Consider the following 26,826-nt stretch of genomic DNA (forward strand, 5'->3'; position numbering starts at 1 on the left):
CAGTCAGAATTAGAGTCCAAACAGTTGATAAAAGGATCACAATAATCCACACAACTTCACACTGTTGTTTCAGGCTAAAATGCAAGTCCTTTACCCATTATATTGATTTCTTCAATTAAGAAGTTGTCTCATCTGTATCAGGAGATAAATATGCACAGACTAAGCACAATTTACAAGCCAGTACGGTCTAAAATGTTGATTAATTTTGATGTGAAATGATCATTGTTATGGATTATGGATTTGTATTTCGCTCAGATGTGAGAGTTTAAAAGTTAAATCTTTATGAGGGATTTGTTACACTATGACCAGCACCTGTACATCTCGGATGAGTACATTTTCAGCTTATTTTTATTCCTGGGTAAACTATTTCATTAATGATAATGTAATATTATAAACAGTATAATATGAGTTAATAGAAAAAAAATATTTGTTTCGATGTTAATAAACGACTACTTGAGTGTTACTAGTCAGGGTTATGGGGGTTCATTAGACAACACTTGTTCAGCCCAGGTATGTTTTGCATAACAGCCTGTGTGTTTCCGTTAGATTGCTGTACATAAATGCTCAGCTGACTGACCGTTAATGCTCGGTGAACGAACGGTGAGGGAGCGAGAGAGGGCACAGAGACCAGAGAGAAAAGAAGAAAGCACCCAGAATTACTGATTGACAACTGATTAATAAAACCTAGCAGATCTGGATACCAAACGGAGAAAGTAATTTGTACACAGAGAGCGTAGTTCAAGAAGTGCAGCAAAAACTACTGAACCTTTCGTCCTGACCTTTTATCAAATGCGTGAAGAAATGAATGCATTTTGGCTGCACATTCAAGTTACCTTTTGTCTTGACCTTTAAGCAGGTAAGATATTTCATTTAGATCTACTTTCAATGGTCTGCGTGTATCAGAACAAACTTGCCTTTAATACTACAAAAAGAAAATAGCTTTAAATGTGTAAGGATGACCTATCCAGTCATTTCAGTCTCTATAATACAATCACATTATTTCTAGTTTACATTTTCTAACTTTTAATAATCAAATCAAGGTGTTTATAATCGATATGCACGGTTTTGTGTTGAACTGCACGCTGGATTGGGTTTCCGATCAGCATTTTCTTGTCTGAATGAATGGGAATTAATTATTTACTGGAACATACCTGCAAGGACACATGATATTGTAATACCAAAACTGCCTCTGTAGTACACAAACATATTCATTAAACAAACTCAAGGGTTTTATGAACCAAACATGGAGGCTTTGTCATTACTGCTCCATGTTATGTAGGCACTATGCATATAGATGAATGTAACAGCCATGTCTAGCCATAAATTAGGCATCTTAATGCACACGCTTCGCAGTTTTCATTGCAAACGGGGTCAGTTGGGTCAGGAAGTGGCGCGTGTTGATACCTCTTAATCTGTGTAAAGAAAAAAGCGCAATGTGAAAGAACTCGTCTAATACATGGGACTCAAAAAATGGGGGATGGAAAGATGAATGAAGGGTTTACGGACTAGTTTGTTACTGATTGATGGGGTAATAGACCAGAAGAGGCCGATTCAGCACTATAGACAGATAGAGCTGAAGGACTGAGTCATTGGTCAACCCGCAGTTTGCTTGGAAATAAACTATAGGACGGACTGCAAGAAAGTCCAGATTTACAATGCAATCACGGTAAAACTATATAACGTTCCTCTTGTTTTCTCCATTTTGGAGCGATGTCCTCACAGGATATCCTGAAGGCTGAAGAATGTGGAGCTTCTAGATTGAATTGAAGAGGTCTCGAGAAGACGGTGATGTGGCTCTGTGGTAACAGCTGATCATGAAGACCACGGCTTCGATCTCCAACGGATCTCTGCAGCCAGATGCTCATAACCACAGCACACCGCACAGCTGCAGCATCGACGAGTCCTACAAGTACATCATCTTGCCTCTATGCTACTCCTTGACCTTCTTGCTCAGCCTCGTCCTGAACTCCACAGTCCTCCTGCGCTCTCGCCGAAGCGGCCGCCAGTGGAACACTTCGCTGATCTACATGGTCAATCTGGCCTCCACGGATCTGATGTACAGCTTCTCGCTGCCCTTCCTCGTGGCCAGTTATGTGATGCGTGACCACTGGGTTTTTGGGGACTTCATGTGCAGGCTGGTGCGTTTCTTGTTTTACTTCAACCTGTACTGCAGCATCTTCTTCCTCACCTGTATATCCGTCCATCGCTACATGGGAATCTGTCATCCGATCAGAAACATTGCTTTGGAGAGCAAGCGGGCGGTTAGGGGCATCTGCGCAACTGTTTGGGTCATAGTGTTCATCCTTACATGCCCGATTGTCCGGTTTGCCAAAACAGGGGACGTTTTGAGGAAAATCGAAGGAACCGATTCGTGGTCGGAAAGTAGTGGAGATGCTGGAAGAGTAGAGGTGGAGGTATATAGGAATTGTTGGGATGACGCAATCGATAGTGAGTTTTCTGAATACGTGCCTTATGGAATCGTTCTACACCTTCTGGGCTTCTTCTTCCCTTTTATCGTCATTGCATGGTGTTATTCGCAGGTGGTGCGGACCATCTTCCAAACGCTTCACTCCCAGCCACAGGTGCAAGAGGAAGGGGGAATGTGCGGCGGGGTCGAAGGGGTCAAAGACAGGACGTCCGTGTCCATCTCCGGCTCTCAACATGCGCCGTACCTCAACACGCGGCGCAAGTCCATTAAAACCATCATCACCATCACCATCCTGTTCGCGCTGTGCTTCCTGCCCTTCCACATCACACGCACGCTCTTCCTCGTCCTCAAGGAAACCAAGGCCGTCGAGTGCCAAACCATGCGGATGGTTTCCATTTGCTACAAGATCACTCGGCCGCTGGCTTCCTGCAATTCCTGGCTCAATGCACTCCTTTATTTCTTAACAGGAGACAAAAGCTTAGCTTGCTGTGGACGGACCAGCGCCGGTCACAACACCCACCTGCTCTGGCCTTTACAGATTCTTGGAGGACAGAAAGAGGCTGAGGATCAAGAGCAAGGCAATTCGCATAAAGCAGAGGAAGATCATGAAAGTGACTCGAAATCTTCAGGAATGACATAGATGAGGCCGGGAGTGCACAGTCTCTGTGGGACAGACCTACTTTTAACGTTCCAGATTTCATATTATTTATTATTCAGTCATGCTACTGAGCAATTTCAAACAATCTTGTGTACTGCTGTATGTTTTATGCTAGTTTGTGACCAAGTGTCTCTTTTAAATGTCATGTTTTTGGAGTTGTTGTGTAAAAAAAAAAAAAAAAAATTGAAGCGGTAAATAATACTTAAATAATAATTTATGAAAGTATGAAACTGGCATTTCTTATGTTCAAAATAAGTTATTTATTGCTGACTGACTAGAAGTAAAGTACAGTCAACAGGCCAAAATAATATACAAAAGAAACAGGAAGCAAAAGTTACTAATTGACATCTTGTGACAATTAAACCGATTTGCTCACACTATTAGTAAGACTAATGTGACCTGTGTGCTGTCGAGATCCTGAAACTGTCGAACTGCACATACTTTCACAATTTAATAAAGATCTTGTAGTGAATGAAAACTCATTTGAATGTATCTTAAAACTAAAAAGCAAACTTTATCCAAATTAAACTTGTCACCATCACCATGGCCATTCTTCTTTTCTGCTTGAATTGCAATTACAAAACATTCACTAATTCATAAGCCACACCATACATTTGTTTTTAATATTGTTCACAATGATAGAATAAATTACAGTATACATGACTTCATTTTATTTTATTTAAAATGATGTTTATCTCGTTAAACATACACACTTTCAGACTACCATTGTGATTAGGCTTGAATAGGTAAGAGTGTAAAATTCATTAGAATTCACCACTTCATAAATAACTGTGGATATTTTGTTATAATAGTTTTGTTACAACAGAATTCACTACGTTATGGTAAATGGTTTATATTTAATATGGAAGAGTGTAAAATCCATAAACATTTATTATGAAATTTTATTATTTGTTATAATGTAATTAACATTGATATACTTTAATTGATAACCCCAAGGGGGTTGATTTGATTTGTTAAAATTAGTTGATGCATTAGGAATCACAAACAATCTTCTTTTTTTTTCATATAACTTACTACATTCACTACATTTCATACATCAAAAGCTTAATTAAACTTTATATACACGTTTACCTTGTCCAAATACAATTTTGTAGTGCATTACTGATGTATGATGGTTTAGTATGACTGTCATGTACCCAAGGTGACACTTGAGGATAAATCCTCAATGGAAATAACCTTAAATATTTGCGTTTCTTCTTTCATTAATCGCATTACCTTTTCGTTTAATAAGATCCATATCAAAAGCAAACTCTATCATGCATTAAGGCCAGAATAATTGGCAAAAGAATACGCAGTAAATAGTTGCACGCCACATACTCGCCTCTCTTCAGCAGTGCTTTATCTCTGTGCAGTTCTCTTGTCTACCAGAGCGAGGCGCTGTTGTACAATGGGATGCACAATCTCTATTTGGTTGCGGGAAATATGTTTTATTTTCTAAATTAAGAAATGACCGAAAACTTTTAGTGTATCCCGTGTTACAGACAGTACCAGAAGACACTTTCAGCTAAGGATGCCTTCACCGACAGAGCAGAAGATCACATGTTTGATCGGGATGGTGTTATGTCATTTTTCCGAATGCTTTACAAACTAACGTTAGCAGGTAAACTTGAAAAAAATAAGCCGTGACAGAAGGCTTCACCTTTATCGCGACATTTTACAGAAAAGACCTGAAAGCTTATTTTTTTGTCCACTTTGATCCGTATTAAATCGCTTATGTGCTGTTTTTGCTTTTCGATGTTTTATTTGCTCTGCTCGGATAAGTTGGATTGGATTAAAAAGCCAAAGGACCTTGTCGAGTTGGTGGCTTTGCATTGAAAATAGTGCTGAATATACCTAACTTGTGGACTGAATACGAAAAGTCTCTTTAATGTACAGAAATACTTGTATTTGCTTCATGTTTACGCCGACGAAATCAACCTGATGAGTTTATACTAAGTTTGTGTGCGATCCGATAAACCAGCTGTGGCTCGTGCTCACAGCTGTTCTTTAAATTAGTCTATCCAGCTGACGCTATTTCGTTAAAAAAATTCAACAAAATGCGATAGACACTGGAAAGCAGCCCACTCAGCTAAATTGGATCGGGTGTTTTGGCGTGAGGCCTGCTGGTCGGGCTTTTGCCGGGTGAGATTTGGGGGTAAGGCCGCATCAGGTCGCGTTCAGGTCGGCCGTGAGTGTCGCGTAGTCCCGCTGCCAGAGGACGAGCTATGGAGAGGATGGAGGTGGACCAGTGCGCAGGCGCAGGAGGAGCCCTACGAAGGTCCAACAGCGCCCCCATGATCACGAACGTCAGGTGAGGGAACTGCTGCAACCCAATATTCTTTACTTTGTGAATTAATTTAAAACAACAATACACATTACTGAATCATGTAGATAAATAATTGAATCCATAAACATCATTTTCAAATTATAAACTCTTGTTTGCTGGTGCTGCAGTGATGGGACGACAGTATTCAGCTCGAATAGTTCGGCTCGGTATCGTCGGAGCAGCGTTTCTGTGAACCCGAGCTGTCCCTCACGGGTGGGTGTTCAGATGGTTTTATGAAAATCAGTTTTTGGGAATTTAGTTTTTCTATATAAAAAAATTCGAATGAAATTAAATGACTTATTTGCGTTACAGCCCCTTCCTCTGTCCCCATTCTCGCTGTCTTGTGAGAGATCCGAACACAAGAGACAGGTGAGAACTGAAGAATCGATTCTGTGAGGCTTTTAAACCGTATGTTGAGTACCTGTTGCCTGCATTTACTTTAAAATGAAGACCTAGAAAGAATCCAATGTAGTTTTTTGAAGAGGTTTATTACTAGACACAATTTTTTTGTATCTAAAGAAACATTAATTCAGTCAAATTATGTTTTATTGAACAATGTTTGTCGTCCAGATTGAGAATATGGAGCTCACTTTGAGGGGAAGTTTACAGAGGCTAAGGTAACTAAACACAACATTGTTAATAAATGAAATGGTTATTAAATTATGCATTTATTTTAACTTGATTTTCTCTCATCTAAGTGCCTCGCCTGCTGTTCACTTCCCTCCTGTGGGTCATTGGCATGACCATCTGTCTCCAGTGGGTATTTCTCTGTTTGAGTTGCAGGTCATCAGTTTCAATTCATTGTCATTCTTGTCATTCACCTCACTATGTGCGTCCCATGCAGGGCTTCCATTCCCAGGACAGCGGTGTCACTCCTAATTCCTCACCCAGTCCAACTCGAAGGTTTCGAGGGTAGGCCTGAGTTAATGAATACAACTACAGTATTAGAATGTATAGCCTTCAAATGTCAATTTGGTCTCATATTTAGTTGTTTCAAAATAGACAGAGACACAAATATCTTTTCTGAACAAAGATTTTTTATTTGCTTTTGAATGAACAGAGGATCAGTGAGCTCTGGAGTGAGATGGCCATCAGTTACACCTTTGAAAAGGAAAGGTAATGATTTATAACCTGTTTATTAAATACATTTGAAAAAGAAACTTATCAGAAAGGATAGGAATCCTAATGAATACAATGAAATAATTATTATTACTAGCACTTTTATATTTTAGTGGTATTAATCTTTTTTGTATGAAGTAAAGTACTAACCATTCAGAAGTTCAGGGCTGGTAAGTTTTTTTTTAATGTTTTTTTGAAGAAAACATTTTTTTTTTTTTTAAGATGTATTTATTTGATCAGAAATGCAGTAAAACAGTAATATTCTGAAATATAACCATTTCAAATAAAAATGTTATTGATTCATGGAATGGCAAAGCTGAATGTCACATTATCCCTCATTTTAACATGCATTCTAATTTAGTGCTGAAGAAACATTTCTTATTATTATCAATGTTAAAATAAATAAATAAATAAAATATATTTTCCCCCCTCGGATTCTTTGATGAATAGAAAGTTGAAAAGAACAGCATTTATTTGAAATAGAATCTAAAATTATTTAAATTTCTTACTGTCCTTTTTGATCAATTTAATGCATTCTTGCTAAATATAAATATATATATTTTTTAAATCAGTGACCTTTTGAATGGCAGTGTTGGGTAATTCTAAGAATACATTTTCTATATTGTTACTTTTTGGCAATGCGTTTCATAAGTACATAGTAACGGTTCTTGGTTCAAGTCATGTGACATGTCATCAGAAACTTAGTGTCTGATTTATTCAAAAGAATCAACTAGTTTGTGAATCTACACTAGTGATGCTGTTTGTTTTTTGCAGGCATCATCATTCAGTTCCAGTATTAAAATGCCCATCTTTTAATCAGTTTCTCCAGTGATTTTGTTGTCATATTACATTGTCTGTTTTTTGTTTTCCCCATTTCCTCTACTCAGGTGGAGTGGAATCGGACGGTCCGCCCAAAAAGCTCTTTGTTGCTGGAGTCACAGACCCTGCTCACATAACAAGTTACACAGTCAGGTGAGTCTTACATGATGCTTAAATAATAATCTGAACAGAATCTCATGCCCCATTATTTGATCTACTTCAGCACTTAATGAATCTCTTCATACATACAGTGTTTCCCAGCCAGTGGACTCTTCCTCTGGGACTGCTCCTGTTGGTTCAAACACCCAGGCCACCCCCCTGTCCCTCTCCCCTCCGCCCCCCTTCACCTCTCACCACCCCAGCATCTAACCCCAGTATTCACCAGATCATCATCACCTTGTAGAGCTTTGGATGCAAGGTGCTGTAAAATGAAGACCAAACTTCAATCTAATCTCAGTTCTGACCCTTTTGTGTTTCCCTGCTTTTAATTTGGTGCTTTGAATCGAGTGTTTCAGCTCAATCACGTCTGAAGGAAATTCGAACTAGTTCTTACTTTGACATCAAGCTGCAATATAAGAAGACAAAATCTTCTGGATGTATCTGACATGACAATATGGATGCTGCAGGTTATGTAATGTGTGAATAATTATGGAACTTCGGTGCCTACAGAATAGTTTGCTGTATATATGAAATAGTGTCTGCAATAACACATTTGCAATGAAAGTGTTCAGGTAGTTGAAACCTGACGAATATTGACACAAAGATCCTTTCTTTAGTGTACAGATTTAAAAGAGACCAGTTTTGCTCCTTTTCATTTCCTCGAGTTGTGGCAAAACATTTTTGTATTTTGGTACATCTTCAGCTTCCATTAACAGGGTCCAACAGTCTGGTAAAACGTCCAGAATGCATAGAAAAAAGGACTGAGGAAAAGAGAGTATTAAAATCAGTTGGCCATAGATGTCAACTTCTTGTATAAATATGTGAATAATCGAATATTTTGTTAGGTATTAATCCTGTGTTTCTCTCTTGCGTTTATCCGAGGGGTCTGATGTCTGCAAATATGTTTATTTTTCCATACAGCTTTTAGCTTGGACTGAACTTTTTGAGTTTTGAAAAATATTCTTTCAATCATTGGGAACGATATCAGCGCTTTCAGGCATCTCCCATATTTGGATTCGCTTATCGCTTAAAGAAATAGTTCACTCAAAAATGCATACTTGCTGACAATTTAATCAGCCTCAGGCCATCCAGTATAGATGAGTCTGTTTCTTCATGGATCCTCTGCAGTGAATGGGTGCCGTCAGATTGAGAGTCCTAACAGCTGATTAAAACATCACAATAATCCAGAAGAAATGGTATAAAGTTAAAATGCCTTTAAAAGATTGATTTTGTTCCTTACAAACAAGCAGATTTTTGCTTTAAACGATGTTTATTGATGGGCTGGAGTTGTGGATAACTTGTGATGTTTTTTTATCAGCTGTTCGGACTCTCATTCTGGCGGCACCCATTCACTGCAAAGGAACCTCTGGTGAAGAAGTGATTTAATGCTAAACTTCTCCAAATCTGTTCCAATGAAGAAACAATCTCTTCTAAATATTGGATGGCCTGAGGGTGAGAAAAAAATTATCAGCAAGTCTTGTTTTGTGGTTGAATAGTCCTTTAAAATATGTACTGTAAAGACTAGATGTCTCACCTCGCGTCTACAATCCGTTGTTGTTGTAGGCGCTAAGCACTTTCAGTTAAAAGTCCACATCGGAAACTGACCTAGAGCCTTAGAAAGTATCCCGTCTGAGGCAAGACGCTTTTCAGTAATGACACCGTGTCAAAATCAAACCTGGTTTCAGTGGATATCATACTCTTCCTCTTGTACTATTTGCACAGTGTTAGATATCAGTGTTGCTGTTACATGAGTGGGATCATATTTGCTTTTATTGTCATGGGCCTCGTTTTGAATTTTTGAATTGTTTGAATCCTTTCACTTGGGAAATATTTTCAGATCTTTGAAGTCGATCTGAATTCCTTGTAAAAGCAGCAGTTCTGGATTGTTGTGTTAGAGCTGGATGGATTTGAATAAGAAAATGTATTATCCAACAAGTGGCATGCTGTATTTAATTGAACTGGAAGCCCTTCTAAAGCAAATCTACCATGATACTTCACAGCATTATGCTAATTATGTTGATTGTGGCGCATGTTCCATTATTTATGAATGTGTACAGGCTCTGGTAGCGGTATGTACTTCATCGTCATAATTCTTGATTCCCAAAGTCTTTATTGTATGGACACCGGCAGCTTGTCCGTCTCTAAAGTTGCACATCAGACATATGAAGCCGTTCCTCTGTTTCCATATTCATATATCTGGGGGAATACAGCTCATTCCTCGATATAATCTCATTGCCTTTTATTTTTACTCACTTCGTTTTTAATTCAGTGATAATGCCTTACGAGTTTTAATTCCAAAGTTACTTGCACTGTCATTTGCAATTTCCAGTTGTTGGGGTCCTTGAGCTTTCAAAGTTTGATACCAATGTTTATGGGTCTTTTAAAGTGATTACAAATGTGCAATACGCATTAAAGTTGCTGGAATTATGTCGTCAAGTTCATCGGGATAATCAGTTCCAGGTATTTAATCAAGAACCTGAATGGAAGACTTGACAGCTGTTTGTTCTGAATCATTTGTGTAATGTAGAATAAGTACCATGTCATTTATTATTCAGATTTGCCATACACTTTCTATGACAGGCGCTGTTTGTCATAGAGAGAGAATCACGATTTGTCCTTTCTTTGTTCACCTTAAATGACTGAGAGGTGTGTTGTGAAAAAACTAAACGGATTGTGACCGTAAGAAACACCTTGTAAAGAAATGCCAAAGCCGATAGATTTTGTTCAAGTTGTAAATACATTCTGGAAGCCAGAAAAAAAAAATGATGTGAAAGATGGATATTTTTTTGACATATTGGTAGCAAAAGTACATTTATTCCCTCTCAGTCGCCCATGATGAATGTCCATTTATCAGACAAGAAATATCATTTAGCATAAAATGTATATTATACCATATATTCTTATGAAAAAGATCATAATAAAAACTCATTTTATTGATTTGTCTCCTGTCTTTTTTTGCCGGGCTAAGAAATTGTATGACAGGACAATTAATACATATAAAATTTAAGCAGGCATGTCTTATGTTTAAATGACCGGTTCAATTATTCTGTAATGGTAAAAAACAACATATATATACATACAATAGAAGCTGCACCTAACATACAGTGGCAGTGAAAGAAAATTGCCCAGTTTTCTTAAAACTATTTTAGATGATGTGCTGCCACATTTTCATTAAAAGCAGCATCTCACTTCAATTCACAAAGCTTTACTTCAGCCAAAAGGGCCTAATAATTAAAAAAGCAAGTATTTTTACAAGTAGTTTGACCACTGTCCGGTAAAACCCTTTTCAGATGTGGGCAGATCAGATCACACAACACGAACCACTAAAACATAATTCCATTATCTATTCCTGCTGCATAATAAGAGCTAAGGATGCAGTTGTTTTCACTGACATTGATAGAGAATGGTTGGCGATGTAGTACAGCAGAAAAGGTGGTAGAGGGACCTGAATGTCACTTCGACTGACAAGTGAAGATCAGCGGGACAGCAGAGGCAGATCACTGGAGTTCATTATAAGACTGGAGTCCAGATTCAAGCTCTCTGCCAGAAAAAAAAAGAGAAAAATGTAACACGTGTTATCAACGCACTTGGTTTCCTAAGCATTTATTTACACCAAAATGAAAATTCTGTCACCAAGTAGTCACCTTCGTGTCATTTGTGATATTAGTATCTGTGAAACAATTTTGAATAAGACAGGAAAAATGCAGGAAATGCATAAAAAGTGTAATAATACAGTCACTTTTTTACATGCAATTACAATGAATGTTTTCTGCAGGTTTAATGAAGGTACATTTAAGACCAATTAAAGAAAATGTATGCAATAAATTAAAGGGAACAATACGTCAATATGTTCTCTAAACATAATATGCATATGTATGCATCAGCATTTTGAAAAAAAAAAAACCTTCCAACAGATTTCCATTACTTAATATAGACTTGAATTACTTTTATTTACCTTCTGCAACGTATTTGTAAAAGCAAATATATTTTCCAGAGCAAATATATAGATTGTTAAATCAATGAAAAGCAATAAGATAGGAAATCTTGTTTTCGGTGAAATCAAAGTGAACTGAATATACAATTAAAACGAGAACAAACATCTGCTGCTGAGCTCAGACAAAGCAACTTCATTTAAATGGAAAACATTTGGATATTTATAATTGCTTTAGGCGTAATTTTAATTAATTTTGTTCAATTACTCAGAAAACAAGACTTCAAGACTACCTAAATGTATATTGCTTTCAAGAATATAAAGATATTTGGAAAACATGACAAAAATACAGAGAACAATACATTTATTATTATTATTTTTATGATTTAATGCCAGTACTATCCCATTTATGGAGGGGTGATTCAAGACTTTTTAAGACCTGCAAAAACCCTGTTTTCCAGCTTCATAATAAATGCACAACCATAAAATATTTTTGAATGATACAAGAGTTTTTTTTTTTGTTTTTTTTTAAGTTCTATCCTTCAGTGCATTCAAAATGTGACTCACCTTGGTCAAAGTTTGGTTTTTTAGTGGAACCCTCTCCAAGCCCCTCGATATCCACCAAATCACTGTTCACATCAGAGTCATTCAGAGCACTCAGAGTCACATCTGATAATAGACAGCCAAACTGTGTAAGTGCACTGACAGACATAGAACCACACTGCTTGGATTTTGTTTCATTATTTAGCCTTATTCATTGAAATGGATTCACCTGCTGGTTTAGGGTTCTTTATTGCTGGTTGTAAAGATGAAGAACTCTGCAATCCAGATGTCACAACCTGAGAGGTCGGCACATTGATAACAGACGGGGCGACTGATGCCGGAGGCGGCGGTAGCGTCACTGTGCTCTTCTTCATGGTTTTTTTAGGCGACTCTGCAGTGAGAGGTACCCTGCTGTCTTCATACATCTTCCTTTTCACTGTGGTCTTAATCTGGGCACTACAAGACCAAAGGAAAAAGAGAGACAAAGGTTTTTTGTGGTGCATTAGGGGAAGATGTCCATTCACCTTAAAAATTCTGTCATCATTTACTCACCCTCGTGTCATTCCTAACCTGTATATGTTTACTACTAATATGTTGAACACAAAAGAAAATATTTTGATGAACTAAACAGTTGTTGGTCCCCGTTGACTTCAATTGTAGGAAAAGATACACTATCAAAGTCAATGGAGACCAGACAACGTTTGATTACCAGAATTCTTCAAATAAAAAAAAAAATTTTTTTTAAAGATTTAAAATAGCCTATTAATGTCATTCTTATTCTAAATTTGCCTGACAAGATGTTTTGGTATATAAGCTATTGTTACACTGAATGTCAATGTAAAATACAAATGTGAAAAAAAATGCATTTTATATTCCACACAGTTCGATTATATTACATGTATTGTTTGATAATTTTAATATTTTACTAATTAATATAATAATAATAATAATAATAATATTAACATATACAGCATTTCATATATATGAGTATTACTCTATCTAAGCTCCAGCTTCAGAAACACGTACACTGTCCGCTCTTTTATGACGGAGCTGATGCTGTTCAAATCTTCACCGAAGCGGCGAACTGCAGAGCGCAGCATCTCGATCTCCGTGTCGGTCCATTTGGCTCTGAGAGAAGCGCAGTGCGGAGGACAGAGGCGGTTATACAATATCGACTATACTTAAACAACAACAGTACATGTGAAACACAGCAGGAGATGCAGTTTGAGCGGAAAGGCGGTCATAAAGCACATCTCACCCCGCAGGAGACGAGTCCGCCACTGGATGCAGCTGCATGGTCAGTTCACCCAGTTTAGAGAAAGCAGCGCCTGCAGCCGAGAAGATCTCGCCCACCTGATTTACATTCATATGTGCTTTTGGATTATCATCAATTATTTAGGAATATGTATAATGCAAAGCAACGAAAATGTTTACCTTTGAGGAAGCTGAAGTCATGCTGGAGTGACAGAAATACAACAACAGTCCAGTCGAGTCTCAGTCAGCTGCGCTTAGTAACTAAAACGAGCAAACCGGTTTAAAATGACGGCTGCAGTCACCCAGTGACCCTTTGTAGGAAAATATCGTTATATTTATTAACTATCTAATATAAAGTCTCTACAATCAGCATGAACGGAACACAATAGTTAGAACTAAAACTTCCCAGAGTACAATGCGCTTCGACTATGAGGCGTGTGATTGGTCAGTGCGTAGCCAATCAAATGCTTGCACACGATCTGCGCAACATCCTTACGCAAATAGCCGAGCGCTGTCGAATGCGCTACCGGAACTAGTCGAACACACCCGAGTGCTGCCGATGTACATCCCGTCGATTGGCTAGAGAAGACTAGAGATACATCATCCCGACTGGATGTAACGTAAGCGTCCTTTTCCTAGTTTTGAGAGGAAGAATCGGTGGGCGATTTCGGATACAATGCCGTCCCTTTTATTCTGTGGGCCGAAGTTGGCCGCCTGTGGGATCGTGTTAAGCATCTGGGGTGTCGTTATGCTGGTAAGGATTATAACGTAGCCTAACCATCGTGACATTGCTTGCTAGCTGTAGCAACAACGACAGGAATATTCTACCTGTATAATAATAGTAAATATTGCTGTGTTTAGATCTTTTTTTGATAGAAAACAACATAACGTTACATAAATAATAAATGTGCATAGACATATTTTTTCAGTCATGTATTCATCTCCCGAATATACCAGGAGCTTGAAATGAGGAATATAACAGCAGGTCATGGGATGTAAAGGCCTAAATAGCTATTCTTTACCACCTTGACATTTTTATAAAATGTTATTTTTCTTTGTGTGTCTGTATTTTAATAGATATCCATTGGGTTTCAATATCCATAATTAATTCCACCTAATGTCGCAATATTGAATATTGATAAAAATCCTATTATTATGCTTTTCTTCCAGTCAATGTTGGGAATTTTCTTCAGTGCAAAATCTGCTGTGCTGATCGAAGATGTTCCTTTTACTGAGGAAGACATCCGTGATGAGTAAGTTACTATCCCCTATATTTAAAGGGGTAGTTGATTGTGATTTCACTTTTTTTTTTTACGTTAGTGTGTAATATCGAATGAGAACTGCCAAATGTGACATTTCTACATGCAGATGTTTACTTGTGAACTTTATTTTCAACAGCAAGAGTCCACCGCAGAACATTTATGGACTCTACAACCAAGTTGGCATCAACTGCTTCATTGCTGCTGCCATCTACGTAGGTGTCGGCGCGGTGTCTCTGTGTCAGGTTCGCCTTAACAAGCGCCAGGAGTACATGGTCACATAAACCCAAACTATTTAAAATTCAGCAGCAATTGTTCATAATTATTAATTTTTAAAAGACTTCTCAGTGATCTTGGAGGACAGTCTGTTTTGTTACATTGTCTTAAATGGCTATATTTGGCAGTTCATCTTCAGGTCAAAATCTAAACACTAGATATGTTGATAGCGTAATGAATACAAGTTTAAATAATCATGTAAAACAGTATATATATATGCACAGATACATGCATGTTAAGTGTTACATTTTTTGTCAGAAATATTCAGATCTTCGCTCCACATTCCCTATGATACAAATAAACGAAACAAGCAGAAGGTCTTTAATAGTTGTCTTCTGATGAATAACCTAAAAGATACTGAGTCCATATGATAGTTGATGATGTTCATGTAGAATGTGTGAATGTTCGATTTTGTATTATTATTTCAATATTTAAAAATGTGTGTGGTAATATAAATGTCTGATTTTATTGAAGTACACCCTGCAACCTTTGTGCTGTACACTTGATATTATCACATTTGTGATGAACAACGTAATGTATGTTAATAGAGAGTCTTATGTTCCCTTCAATAAAATTCTAGTGAAAAAAAAATTTTTTTTTTTTTTTTATTATTGTTCTTTTGTCATATCTATAAAAAAAAAGTGATCACAGGAAATACGAAGTATGTAACATTTCTAAATAAGACAAACGCTTAGGTGATATTACAACGAGAGATATTTAAATCACTGAGTAGTTTTTTTTCAAACAAAATTTATTTAGATTATGAAGAACAAAAAGTGTTGTTGGCTTGTAGATGGTATTCAGAAAGGTTTGATGCGTGTAGATACTTATAAAGTCAGCTGGCATATATTACAATGCAACAGTCCATTTAATAAGTCTTTATGTCTGCGGATCAAGCATCATCTCGCAGGTGTGTCCCAGCTCTCCCAGTTTGACGCGGGCATATTCTGCACGGTTTAGGGCCATCTGACAGTCCTTTCTGGCCGAGTATGTCGATCCCTCATGAGGCTGACCTGTTGCCACCTTTACTCAAAAAAAACAAAAACAATCAATGGATGTTAGTCCATCACATCATAGAGGTAGTCAAAGGTTTCCTTCAATTCTATGTTTTATACATGTATACAGCCTTACAGTATTGATCAACAGATTGAACAATAGATAGATGTGAACACACATACAGACCTGTGTCAGATACCGGATCTGTGCACTCAGTTCACTCTCAACTCTGTTGATGGAGGTCTGGAACTGGTTTAGCTGTCGGTCTAATAAACTGGCATTGGCCTTTTCTTTAGAAAGCTCCAGCACGATCGTTCCTGAAAGACAGATTATTATGGTTCAATTTGTGTACTTGAATAAACTTACAAAATGCGGAATATTATGACTGTAAAGCTGTAAATATCAGGTTTAAATGTGTGTATCTGTAATGTCAGTCACAAAACTCATAATTTAATGTAAAACAGCATAAATCAATTAACTTTATCCAGTTTGCTGGTCTCAAAGAGCTGCTAAAACCATCTTGGCTGGTCTAGGACTTTAGTAGCAAATTATCTTGCGCTGGTTTTAGCTTCAGCTTTTTTTCGTCAGCAGGGACGTCAGTTCTGTATGTATTTATCATATTTAATACGTTTTCGTCATGATTTAAAGACAATGCAATCACAATACAAATCCCAGAATTTGACACAGTGTCTGAATAAATGTGACCCTGGAGCACAAAAGCAGTCATAAGTAGCACAGGTATATTTGTAGCAATAGCCAAAAATGCAATGTATGGGTCAAAATGATAGATTTTATGCTAAAAATCATATCCAGGGTCACATATTAAGCATTACTTTAGTTAAATCCACGCATACATTTATAAAGTATCACACACCTGCGCTCTGCAGCACTAAAGCTATCTCCTTCTCCACATCTTCTAACGCCCTCAGCCTGTCGTTAGCCATGCCGAACACACAACCTTCAGGAAAAAAAAGGAAATATAAGTATAAACATACAGAGTACAAGCGCTCAACTCTTACAAACAGAATGATCAACAACAGCAGAAAAACGCACGCGCGCTTTAGCTATACAAGAGTTTACTGAAAAATTAAAAACGCACTTCATTAATCTATACGTTTGATAACTAAATTACTTACATCTATACTGAAGCAATGTAAACTAAATTTGTCGAGATATTTCGCCACTGTAGCACACAAAGCGCTCTCAGTGTGTAACGAACTACGGAAGCCGCAGAAGAACACAATAACAGAACGCAAAACCCGCTGACTGACTGCGTTGGAGAAAACTAAACATGGATGATGTTTAACTAGTAATTAAAGCCATTTGCGCAACATCTTTAGAAAATCTGCAACAGAAATTAGTTATCCAGGACTGCACGCAATATCTAATGTGAAGACGCTGTAATATAACATTAGATAAGAGTCTAAAATAAGTGAATTGTCCAGCTGAGTTCCAGCACAGATCATGGAGTCCTGGAAGAGTCACGTGCGGGCAGAGCTGTTTCACAGAGACTGCAGACAGAGAGATCCTTTCTCTGGCCTGTTTGAAAAGGGTGAGTTTTATTACAGATGCTGTCAAATGTATAGAAACAAGCAAACAGTAGTGCTTCAGTAATGACTGGATGCTCTGACAGTGTCCAGGTTGGAGGAGATGCTGACTCTTCACATGAAACTCAGGTAAGACACACAATGCCTGATATCATTTTAGTACTGGTTTGATTTCTTGATTTATTGGAATAGATTATGCACATAACCTGATACATGCTCTTGCTATACATTTAAATGTATTGTTTTGTTTGCTGTCATATTTGACCCAGTTCCAGTGATAAAGGAAGCTCCAGATGCCCAGATGAAGGCGGCATCCTTCATTTGAGAGTCAATGAGCTGGAATTTCTTAATCAACAGGTGAGAGTGATATTCATAACTATACACATCAGTAATACATCACCTTATTGATAAAACGTGATATTTTATTTCCCACTAGATCTTGAGATTTTGTGCTTAACATGTTTTTGTACACTTGATTAAGTTTTCAGTTGCTTAACCCAGATGAAATTAGTTTTTACCTTTGTTTGTTTCTGAGCATATTAAGCCATTAACTGGGACTTTTAATAGATTTATTCCAACATTTATTCTCAATATTTGGAGTACTGAAAGAAATCTCTAATGCTCATCAAGACTGCATTCAATACAGTGAAGAACAGTAATGTTGTAAAATATTATTACAGTTAAAGTAACTTTCATATTTGGATATATTTTACTCCTTCAGTATCTCATGATCCTTCAGAGTTCATTCTGATTTGCTACTCTGTAAACATTTATTTTCTTAGAATTATCAATCATTTATGATCAAAGAGCTGTGCTGCTTAATATTTTGGTGTAAACCCTTACACACTACCATTCAATACTTTTATTCAACAAGGATGCATTAAATTGACCAAAACTGACCAAGACATTTATAAGGTTACAGACTTCTGTTTCAAACCAATTCCATTCTTTTGAACATTATTCCTCAGCGAATCAGTTTCCACAGTCTATCGCTGCTGCTACTACTAACGATTGAATATCCTTCTTCTTCTCTTCATTCTAGCTCAAGCAGAAAATCTCGGATCTGACTAGCAATATATACCTGAAGGAAGCAGAGTTGCAATACTGTCACTCACAGTAAGTCAAACAGCCAGGTACGTCCTGAGAAAGATGACAAAATCATCAAGAAAAGGAGTCCTGATAGGCCTTTGTGTCTTCCTGCCGTAGAGTTGCCCGCTACAGGACCGAAGCGGTTGTATTGGCCCAGGGGGCTTCCAGTCTGAAGGCTGGACTAGAGGAATATGAGTATCAGCTGGAGTGTCAATCAAAGGAACTGACAGCACTGAGACTGGAGCACAGCTCACTGAGAGAAGAGCTGACGGCCGCAAACCTCCAGAACGAGCAGCTCCTCGAGCGCTGGTTAGAGGAGAAGAAAGAGGAGGCTGAGAGGATTAATAAATATAATGCAACACAAGAAAGGTGAATGTAATTCTATGCATATTTTATTACCGTTTCTTCAATGATTTTACACATTGTTTTGGGATTCATTTATCATCCTCTTAGATGGCAACGTTTGGCAGGTCGACTGAAGAAGCGGCATCGTGTCAGATCTCGCACAGCGTGTGCAGCAGACAAACCAACAGAGTCCAAAACTGAGCCCCCTTCTTCTTAAGACTTGATAATCTGTTAATGTAAATCTTATGTTTTTGGCATATTTTCTATGCTTTTGGAGATTATCACACACACACACACACACGCACACACACACACACACACACACGCGCAAGTACACCTGAGAGCAAACACACTGGATTTTCTTGCCTTTAATATTCTTAGCATCCATATTTAATAACAAAGTAACACAACCGTGTTGTATTTCTAAGAGTTTTATTAAAAAAAAAAATTAAATAAAAATTCCGTTTTAAAATGAAAATAAAATGGCATACAGTGTATCCTTTGTGTATGAAATCTGTTATAACACAACTACTTTCCTTGCTCCTGAGGGATGTTACATTTCTATACATTTACTTTTTTTTTTAAACCAACACAGCAGTCCAACAAATTAAAAGCAGCACTTTCATATATTTACATCCTGCAGTAAAACAATGTGCTCAATCACATATGATCCTCATAGCAGCACTGAGAAACATGCACAGCCCATGTCAATGGAAACCATCCATCGGTCCATACTGTACATAGATCACATGACCGTCTCTGTAAAGTAATAAATATGGAGCAAATTTCACCATCTTTACAAATTGGCTTGCCGTTCATAACATAAGAGCTGGCATAATATGAGAATTTTTACATGCCTATGCAAAAATGTACAAAATTCCCTGGAATCCCTTTCTTCATTAGCTTTTCATACGTATATTGATAAGTCTTTTATTTTTTTCTCCACTTTTCAGTAAAATATCCCAATACTGCTTCTTTCATAATGAGATGAGAATCGTTTCATTGTTGCACCCTTTAGGAGATGAGAAGCACTTCTGCTCTTGATGAACGAGATGATACTGGAAATTCAGCAGTCCTCTTCCTTGTCGATTATTCCTTTTAACCGCAAGCGAGCAAAGTCCTCAAATACAATGTCTTCATCTGGGGTCAAACTGCTGTTAGAAAGAGCAACATGGAAAACAAAGCTTAAGACGAGAGATAAATACAAACGTGATCAATGAGCTTTGTACATATTTAAAGAGTCTTGCTTACTTCGTGTCGAACTCTATCAAGTTGGTGTCAATTGGTGGATCCAACACTGGAGCAGCTGGTGAACAAAAAAGTATTATTAAGTGACTTAATGAAGGAGATCCTGTTACTCTTACATGTTGCAATTAATGAGTTTTTTTTATCATTACTTGGCACAAACCTGAGGTTGAATGTAAAAGGGTGGACTCTGTGGGTTTTGGATGCATTAAGACAAAAGGCAGTTCTACTGAGACGTCCCTGAATGAAAGAGAACACAACAAAACCAACTCTGCCATCATTTGAAATACTTGAAGTGTGCAAGAGCTTATAAGAGAGACAAGACATCTCTCATGAACTGACCAGGCCATATTTCACTCCATAATCAATATCGCTCTTCTTTTGAACTTTCTATTAATTAAAGAATAAGCAAATCAGCATATAAAATGATTTCTGAAGTATCATGTGACAATGAAGACTGGAGTAATGGCTTCTGAAATTCAGCATTGACAGCGCATTTTAAAATATATTAAATAGAAAACATTTGAAATTGTAATAATTCACAATATTAGTGTTTTTACTGCATTCTAGATCAAATAAATGCAGCCTTGGAAAGCATTTAAAACATAAAAAAAAACCCTTATCAACCCATTTTTTATTTTCTTTTTTACAGTAGTGTATATTGTACAAAAATAAAAACTACTGTAGAACCATAACAATTTTGGGTTTTCTGACATGTTCATCACAATAAAGTCCAATTCACTTACATTGTTAAGCATCTCACTGTAAAAACTAACCACTTCTTTATACATTATTGAAAATAAAATCTCAATCTTTAAAATAATAATTACAAAACAATTCATAACTGTCTTTAAAAGGAATAAACATAAGGCTTTCAAAAAAAATTATAATTGACCATTATCATTTGTCAATCTTAAAGCTGGTTTCATCATGTGAAAATATATATTTTTTTTTTATTAATTTGTTTAAATTTGTGAATACAACTGGAAATGTACATCATTCTAGTAATACGTGTTTTACATATATTATTTTAGTATAAAAAAAAATTAAAATCTATACAGGATGATTTTCCTTAGTGTAATAAAGAGGCCCAAAACAGGAATTATTTACATTATAAAATGTCTTTCTTTGGATTTATAGATAAAAATATGACCTAGACATTTCTCAGTGAGATTGATCCATACATGCAGATTCATGTGTGTTAAGGTAAGTGCTCTACCACTACAGATGTCAGACAGGAAACATCAGGGTAAAGTTGAGCAGAGCATTGAACACCAAGCAGATCTCTGTCGTAGGGCAAACCAAGAGACACTATAGCAAGACACCAGAATGCACAATGGATGTATTTACCTCTCCAGCAAGCTGCTTAAAAGCCTGACGCAAGAGACAGATGGAAGAGAAGGAAACAGACAGAAAGAGACATAAAACAATGGGATAATGACTAAATGATTTGATAACCAGAACGAAGCAGCACAGAGAGGCGAGGGTTCAGGGAGGGAATATATAACACAAGGCTCACAGCATCCTGCAAAAATTGAACAGCTAAAGCACAGCACGCTAACTGAAGCACCACCACTGAAAAAGAAAGATAAGGTCAACCTCACAAACTGACTAATGGGAATTTTCCACACAGAACTGACATGGTGTCTTTAGGACAGGTGAATCATATCATGAATCTTGTGCACATAAACACACAATGAATTACATGTGACATTAAATCTCTAAACCAACGGCAACATCTAGCAGTTCTTAATATCTGTGGACAGTGTGTGACTGACTGTAAGAGAGGAAGCAGGTGACTCACCCTCCACGGGAGACCACCAGCTTGACTTTGACCCGATAGGACACCAGGACCCCCAGAACTTCCTTGTTACTCACATCTTTCACACTGCAGGCAGACACACAGACAGAACCAGTCCATCGACTCCTTATCCTTTGAAGAATTGAAATCAACACCAAACTCAATTCTACAACGTGACATACTGTCAAACAGGAAATTCATCTGTTTTTCACTGATGAACCATGCACAACAAGACAATGAAAGTGCATTAAGAAAATGAACAGGGATATTTTTGTACACTATAGAGTAGAGTAGTAATGGTAGATTTCAAAGTATGAAACTTGCATTTTGTTAATATTTTAATTTAACTTGCCTTTTTTTTTTTTTTTGCATATGGGCCAGATTTACTAACAGCTTGCACCAGCACAAACCATCTTTTGGCGTTAAAATAGTACTGTCAAAATTTACTAAAGATACGCAGAGAAGAATTAGCGCTGTATGCATTTGTAGGAGTTTCCCTTTCAGGCGCAAGATTTATGGGAGGAGAGTAAAAATAAACCACGCAATGCGATTTACTAACGTTTGCGCTCGTGAAAATACAGGTATTTGCGTCATTATTTAACACTCAGTAAAGCATGTCTGAAAATAGGGGGTTATTCGCGCTGCTCTTGGTAGATTGCGCTGATCATTATTTTTCTCTAATGTGTGCATTGTTAGTAAATCACCTGCTGAATTTCCCTCCCATCGACACTTTTACGGAATTGCGCACTAATGCCAATTTGCCCCCTTTAGTAAATCTGGCCTTAAGTTGCATTTTGTAATTCTACAAAATTCCAATTTTATAAGGACATAAACAAGTGTTTTTATGGTAACCACTGAGTATATGCTTAAAATGTGGTGATTAAGTACAGCAGTACTCACATAGTACTGGACGCCAGGTTGGTGTCCTCGTGTTTGAGTTTTCCGTCCAGCGCCAGTCCTCTCTTCTCTCGGTTGTTGTTGAGAGTGGGTGTAAGTGTGTACACTTTACAAAAAGTAGAGCTGGATGCCACCTGATCACTGCAGGATGCAAAGACGGGACAAATACATATCATTACCCATGTACACATGATTTCATAGTCAGACTAAAGACGACAACGTGGTTTTTTATCTTTTTCATTTCTGGGCAAGTTGGTTTTCTTAATGACATCTCAGTGATTAATCTTGACTATTTGAATAAAGTTCAGATAAAGAATGATTTTAATATAGTCTAAACTTACTCGGCCTCTATCTGAGCCACTGGACATTTGTACTGTGCTGTACTGAAGAGACAGATATCAGCATACTGTCGTACTGCAGAGACACAAACATAAACAGTACTGTAAGAATAAGAACACAGATCATAGATGATGAAAGCGACATGAAAATGTCAAACGACAAATAGCAATTAGAGGACTATTGGATGTAACTCACCTGATATTTTAACCCTTTTGACAGTCTTGGTTGAGTTATTGGTGACATGGACGTTAACACTGATGGGTTCCCCATGGTAATACAGCTGTGTGAGAAAAAATGTGCTTATTTATAGGTTCATTATTTCTTATTAGCATTGATCGGTGTTAACCTTCATAATGTTTAAAAAATCTGTAGTGCTGTCAAATGATTATTCACAATTAAGTACATCCAAAATAAAAGTTTGCATTTACATAATCTTATATTTCACATCTTATACATAATATATATTTATTTTGTATATAAAAGTACACACACACACATGCATGTACATATGTAGGAAAACTTTTATTTTTATGTAAAATATGTAATTTATAATTTAATTTATGTATAAATATAATCATGTAAATATCTTTAAAATATATACTTGTATGTGACTGCATTTATACTATATTATTGTATAAATAAACAGTAGACACACATCTATAATGTAAACACAAACTTTCATTTTAGATGCAATTAATCAAGATTAATCATTTTGGCAGCACTAAAAATCTTTCTATGATTTACTAAATTCCTTTGTCTTTATAACTCATGATTGCTCAAAAACAGTCCAGATTTATGCAACCAACATTTATCTGTATCAAAATAACAGATATTACTATGTTTACAAACAATCAAATTCATTTTAATTGCATAAATGTTTACTTTCTGACAAAAAAAAAAGAGATTATTTTTCAAGCTGGAATGATTTGTCAATAGGCATACATATTCATATGTATCAACAAAATACACTCCCAACATTGTGTGGGTTGTGGGGAAAATGTTAAATATATTTTTCAAATGTTTTTTGACACTAATATAATTCCACAGATAATTTAACAAAAAGAGTTTATGACACCTTAAGCTACTCCATGCATACCCCGGTCCAAAACAACCATCTTTTTAAATGGTTATCTCTAAAAAAAATAGTAAAAAAAAATAGTAAAAAAAATAAATAAATAAATAATAATTATATATTATATATATATATATATATATATATATATATATATATATATCAAAGAAAATAAATGATGTGTATTTGAATAACCTAAAGCCCTTGCAAATTTTTGTTCTCTCACTAAAAACAATGCAGGTTTTAGAAATGTTTATAAATCTCTTCCAGGTCAAATGGGCCCTAATCTGTATCCAGGGTTAAACAGTGCGATACCTCTTTATCTAGTGAAGCCTCTAGGTGTAAAGACCGGTCTGACATGAGGAAACTCCTCGTTGTCTCCACCATCGGCTGGGGGCCGGGGTTCTCAGGAGCATACTGGACTTTACGGATCACAAGTCGCACTGAATTCCTGTAGAGGAAGAAATAAGCTTCAAATAAGATCTAAACTGTTTTACACTGAAAACAAATGATTTGGGGCAGGAAATTGTAAATAATCAAACCTTTTGTGGTTCTTCTCTTCCATCGTTTTGGCACAGAAAGCCCTGATCTCAAAATCCACACCACAGGCCTGGAGTGAGAACGACGGAGGAGAACAAAGGACAAGTTCGCCAAATCTTCACAAACAGGATGTGTGCAAAATTGGTTGACAAATCTAAAGGTGTTAGAAGGTGTTTGTAGTGTTAAAATGAGCCTTGTATGAGTGATAATACCTTTCCTGTGTCCTCAGGCCCAGGCTGCAGAGTAACAGAGCATGGCAAGTTTTGCGGTATCTAAAAAAAACAGAAAAATATATCTAATAAAGTATCTGATCAAGTACTTCCTATTAAAAAAAAAAAAAAGTACATTAAAGTTAATGTAATGTAGCATACCAATATTTATTTTCACCTTATAGCTGATAAATGGACAATTATATAAATTCATATTATTTGTCTTAATAAATAGTCAAAACATGCAATGTAATGACTCTTATTGTCTTAATGAATTACAACATAAATGCATAAATAATAATTAGAAAGCAAATATAACAAAAAAAAAATGTAAGTAAATTTAAGCATCACAACATCATTATTTAAAGGTAGAATCGGGTAGAAACTCACAATGAAATGGAAAGGATAGGCATTCTGTCCTAGTTTCTTCAAAAGCCTCTCCTGCAGACGACTGTTGGGCTTGAAGTCCTCGGGAATGGGAGGATAGGCCTGAAAAGTGTAGATGTAAAGATCTTTTCGGAAGGAGAGCCCTAGAACATCAAGGTCCTCACGGCCATACCGGAAAGCACAGGTTAAGGTCACAAATACTGGAGGAAAAACGAAGAACGTTTGAGAGAAACACCAGAAGTGAAGACATAATTTGCATATGATGTGAAGTACGCTGTCATAAGTATACAAAAACACTCTATATGAGATAAGCTTCAGTTCATCAACAGGAAAACCAAGCAGTAGGGATGCACAATATATTGGTATCCCAAAATGTAATTGTGCATGCTCATTGCCTTTGCCTATTTAGATTACCTTTGCCATCATCAAATGCTCACTTGAAACTTTAAAAAGTCATAGTTTAATTGTTTACCAGGCCTTACATGATAATAATTACTGACTTAAAGGTCTTGTCCAGAATTGTATTTTCAAGGCATTCATACCAAACAACAAGGATGCTTTCTGGCTCACCTTTTCTATCTTTGAGATATTCTGGGTCAACCAGAATCACGCCATCTGTAGCAGAAGTAAATATGAATTATGTCAGTGAGCTTTCACTTCTCCATTTAAATTCAATTGAACCGTTTATCTGAAACCACTAACCAACAGGGTCCACCTGATCTAGATGGTCCACAAAATCTCTTTTCCCCAAATATACAGTAAGCTGTGAAAACAGACAGGATTTTAACTACTACTTTTGGAAATCAAAACTATGACTCTATGATATATAAAAACATCTTACCTTGCAATTTGGACTGGACTTCTTGAATACCCTTTAGAATTAGAGATATGAACGCATGAATAAATCACGGACATCATCAATGCTGATCTTGTAAATGTAGTAGGTGGGAGCATTTTATAGTGAAGCAGATGGCAAGAGCAAACAAATGGTGGAGAGCAACAAATGGCATGCTGGGAAAACTAGTTTGCTTAAAAAGCCCAGTATTGCTACAATAATGCTGACAATAATATTAAAACTAATAATACTAAGTTTTATTAATAAGCAGAAAGAGCAGCATGAGAATGTTGCATAGACCCAACATGGGCAGCTGTTGTTAGCTGCCAGGCTATGCGACATGCATGCTAAAGGATGAACTGACTTCTGATCAAACATTTGCAAATGCTTAATACATATTTCTAACACAATTATCTATACAAAATTTTTTATATAGTTAACGTGCACATTATGTGCTGTTTCTCCATCATGCTCAGTCACATTATCCATCCACGTCCATTTACAATCCAGCTTGTATTAGGTTTCCATAGTTCGCTTTATAATTTCAACAATAATGATACCAGGAAAGATTTTGAGGTCTGAAATTTTAAAAACACTCACCGGGTGCCTGCCTTGTCCCCCATAATGAGGGAGAATTTGGCTGTAGGAATTTGTGGAGAAAAACACACTGATTGTAAACAGCAGCAGCAGCAGCTCCTGTAGATGGCGGTGGGTGGAGCTACCGTTGGGTCACGTGATCTGACACCCACAGA

The 26,826-nt window shown here is 36.8% G+C and overlaps 7 protein-coding genes across 13 annotated transcripts; 4 read left to right on the top strand and 3 right to left on the bottom strand.

Annotated features, from left to right (window-relative positions):
* The first annotated feature begins 481 nt into the window (after positions 1-481).
* LOC113093069 (P2Y purinoceptor 3) lies at positions 482-3,613 on the top strand. The gene has a single exon (XM_026258905.1). It carries the CDS (start codon positions 1,815-1,817, stop codon positions 3,066-3,068), a length of 1,254 nt encoding a protein of 417 aa, XP_026114690.1. The 5' UTR covers positions 482-1,814; the 3' UTR covers positions 3,069-3,613.
* An 868-nt stretch (positions 3,614-4,481) lies between these two features.
* Positions 4,482-10,446, top strand: LOC113093061 (protein FAM122A). Its single transcript, XM_026258895.1, has 9 exons — positions 4,482-5,397; positions 5,541-5,625; positions 5,725-5,781; positions 5,983-6,029; positions 6,111-6,168; positions 6,257-6,324; positions 6,473-6,528; positions 7,419-7,503; positions 7,602-10,446. Exons 1-9 carry the CDS (start codon positions 5,312-5,314, stop codon positions 7,717-7,719), a joined length of 660 nt encoding a protein of 219 aa, XP_026114680.1. The 5' UTR covers positions 4,482-5,311; the 3' UTR covers positions 7,720-10,446.
* Positions 10,304-13,664, bottom strand: LOC113093063 (chromatin complexes subunit BAP18-like). Its single transcript, XM_026258899.1, has 6 exons — positions 13,418-13,664; positions 13,242-13,336; positions 13,010-13,111; positions 12,213-12,439; positions 12,008-12,109; positions 10,304-11,049 (listed from the first exon to the last, which is right to left on the bottom strand). The coding sequence occupies exons 1-6, from the start codon at positions 13,436-13,438 to the stop codon at positions 10,985-10,987; spliced, it is 612 nt and encodes a 203-aa protein (XP_026114684.1). The 5' UTR covers positions 13,439-13,664; the 3' UTR covers positions 10,304-10,984.
* Positions 13,665-13,783: 119 nt separating this feature from the next.
* Positions 13,784-15,363, top strand: LOC113093065 (ribonuclease kappa-B-like). Its single transcript, XM_026258901.1, has 3 exons — positions 13,784-13,991; positions 14,408-14,490; positions 14,636-15,363. Exons 1-3 carry the CDS (start codon positions 13,914-13,916, stop codon positions 14,778-14,780), a joined length of 306 nt encoding a protein of 101 aa, XP_026114686.1. The 5' UTR covers positions 13,784-13,913; the 3' UTR covers positions 14,781-15,363.
* Positions 15,364-15,502: 139 nt separating this feature from the next.
* LOC113093064 (mediator of RNA polymerase II transcription subunit 11-like) lies at positions 15,503-17,041 on the bottom strand. Its single transcript, XM_026258900.1, has 4 exons — positions 16,905-17,041; positions 16,643-16,726; positions 15,955-16,085; positions 15,503-15,795 (listed from the first exon to the last, which is right to left on the bottom strand). The coding sequence occupies exons 2-4, from the start codon at positions 16,710-16,712 to the stop codon at positions 15,652-15,654; spliced, it is 345 nt and encodes a 114-aa protein (XP_026114685.1). The 5' UTR covers positions 16,713-16,726; positions 16,905-17,041; the 3' UTR covers positions 15,503-15,651.
* Positions 17,042-17,090: 49 nt separating this feature from the next.
* LOC113093062 (autophagy-related protein 16-1-like) lies at positions 17,091-19,178 on the top strand. 2 transcript variants are annotated; one of them, XM_026258896.1, is made up of 7 exons: positions 17,091-17,320; positions 17,402-17,444; positions 17,585-17,672; positions 18,358-18,431; positions 18,522-18,773; positions 18,858-19,044; positions 19,075-19,178. In XM_026258896.1, the coding sequence occupies exons 1-6, from the start codon at positions 17,233-17,235 to the stop codon at positions 18,964-18,966; spliced, it is 654 nt and encodes a 217-aa protein (XP_026114681.1). In that variant the 5' UTR covers positions 17,091-17,232; the 3' UTR covers positions 18,967-19,044; positions 19,075-19,178. The 2 variants fall into 2 exon arrangements, with proteins under 2 accessions (XP_026114681.1, XP_026114683.1); XM_026258898.1 differs by lacking the exon at positions 19,075-19,178 and having other exon boundaries at positions 17,249-17,320; positions 17,409-17,444; positions 18,858-18,999.
* arrb2a (arrestin, beta 2a) lies at positions 19,103-26,795 on the bottom strand. 6 transcript variants are annotated; one of them, XM_026258892.1, is made up of 16 exons: positions 26,675-26,795; positions 26,081-26,111; positions 25,942-26,002; positions 25,810-25,854; positions 25,243-25,439; positions 24,856-24,915; positions 24,646-24,713; positions 24,419-24,554; positions 23,227-23,311; positions 23,034-23,106; positions 22,696-22,833; positions 21,799-21,882; positions 21,345-21,368; positions 20,158-20,234; positions 20,001-20,055; positions 19,103-19,903 (listed from the first exon to the last, which is right to left on the bottom strand). In XM_026258892.1, exons 1-16 carry the CDS (start codon positions 26,695-26,697, stop codon positions 19,816-19,818), a joined length of 1,245 nt encoding a protein of 414 aa, XP_026114677.1. In that variant the 5' UTR covers positions 26,698-26,795; the 3' UTR covers positions 19,103-19,815. The 6 variants fall into 6 exon arrangements, with proteins under 6 accessions (XP_026114677.1, XP_026114675.1, XP_026114674.1 ...); XM_026258890.1 differs by having other exon boundaries at positions 19,103-19,900; positions 21,799-21,927; XM_026258889.1 differs by having other exon boundaries at positions 21,799-21,927.
* Between the last annotated feature and the right edge of the window lie 31 nt (positions 26,796-26,826).

This window comes from Carassius auratus, unplaced genomic scaffold, assembly GCF_003368295.1.
Source record: "Carassius auratus strain Wakin unplaced genomic scaffold, ASM336829v1 scaf_tig00214857, whole genome shotgun sequence".
NCBI classification, from domain to species: Eukaryota; Metazoa; Chordata; class Actinopteri; order Cypriniformes; family Cyprinidae; genus Carassius; species Carassius auratus.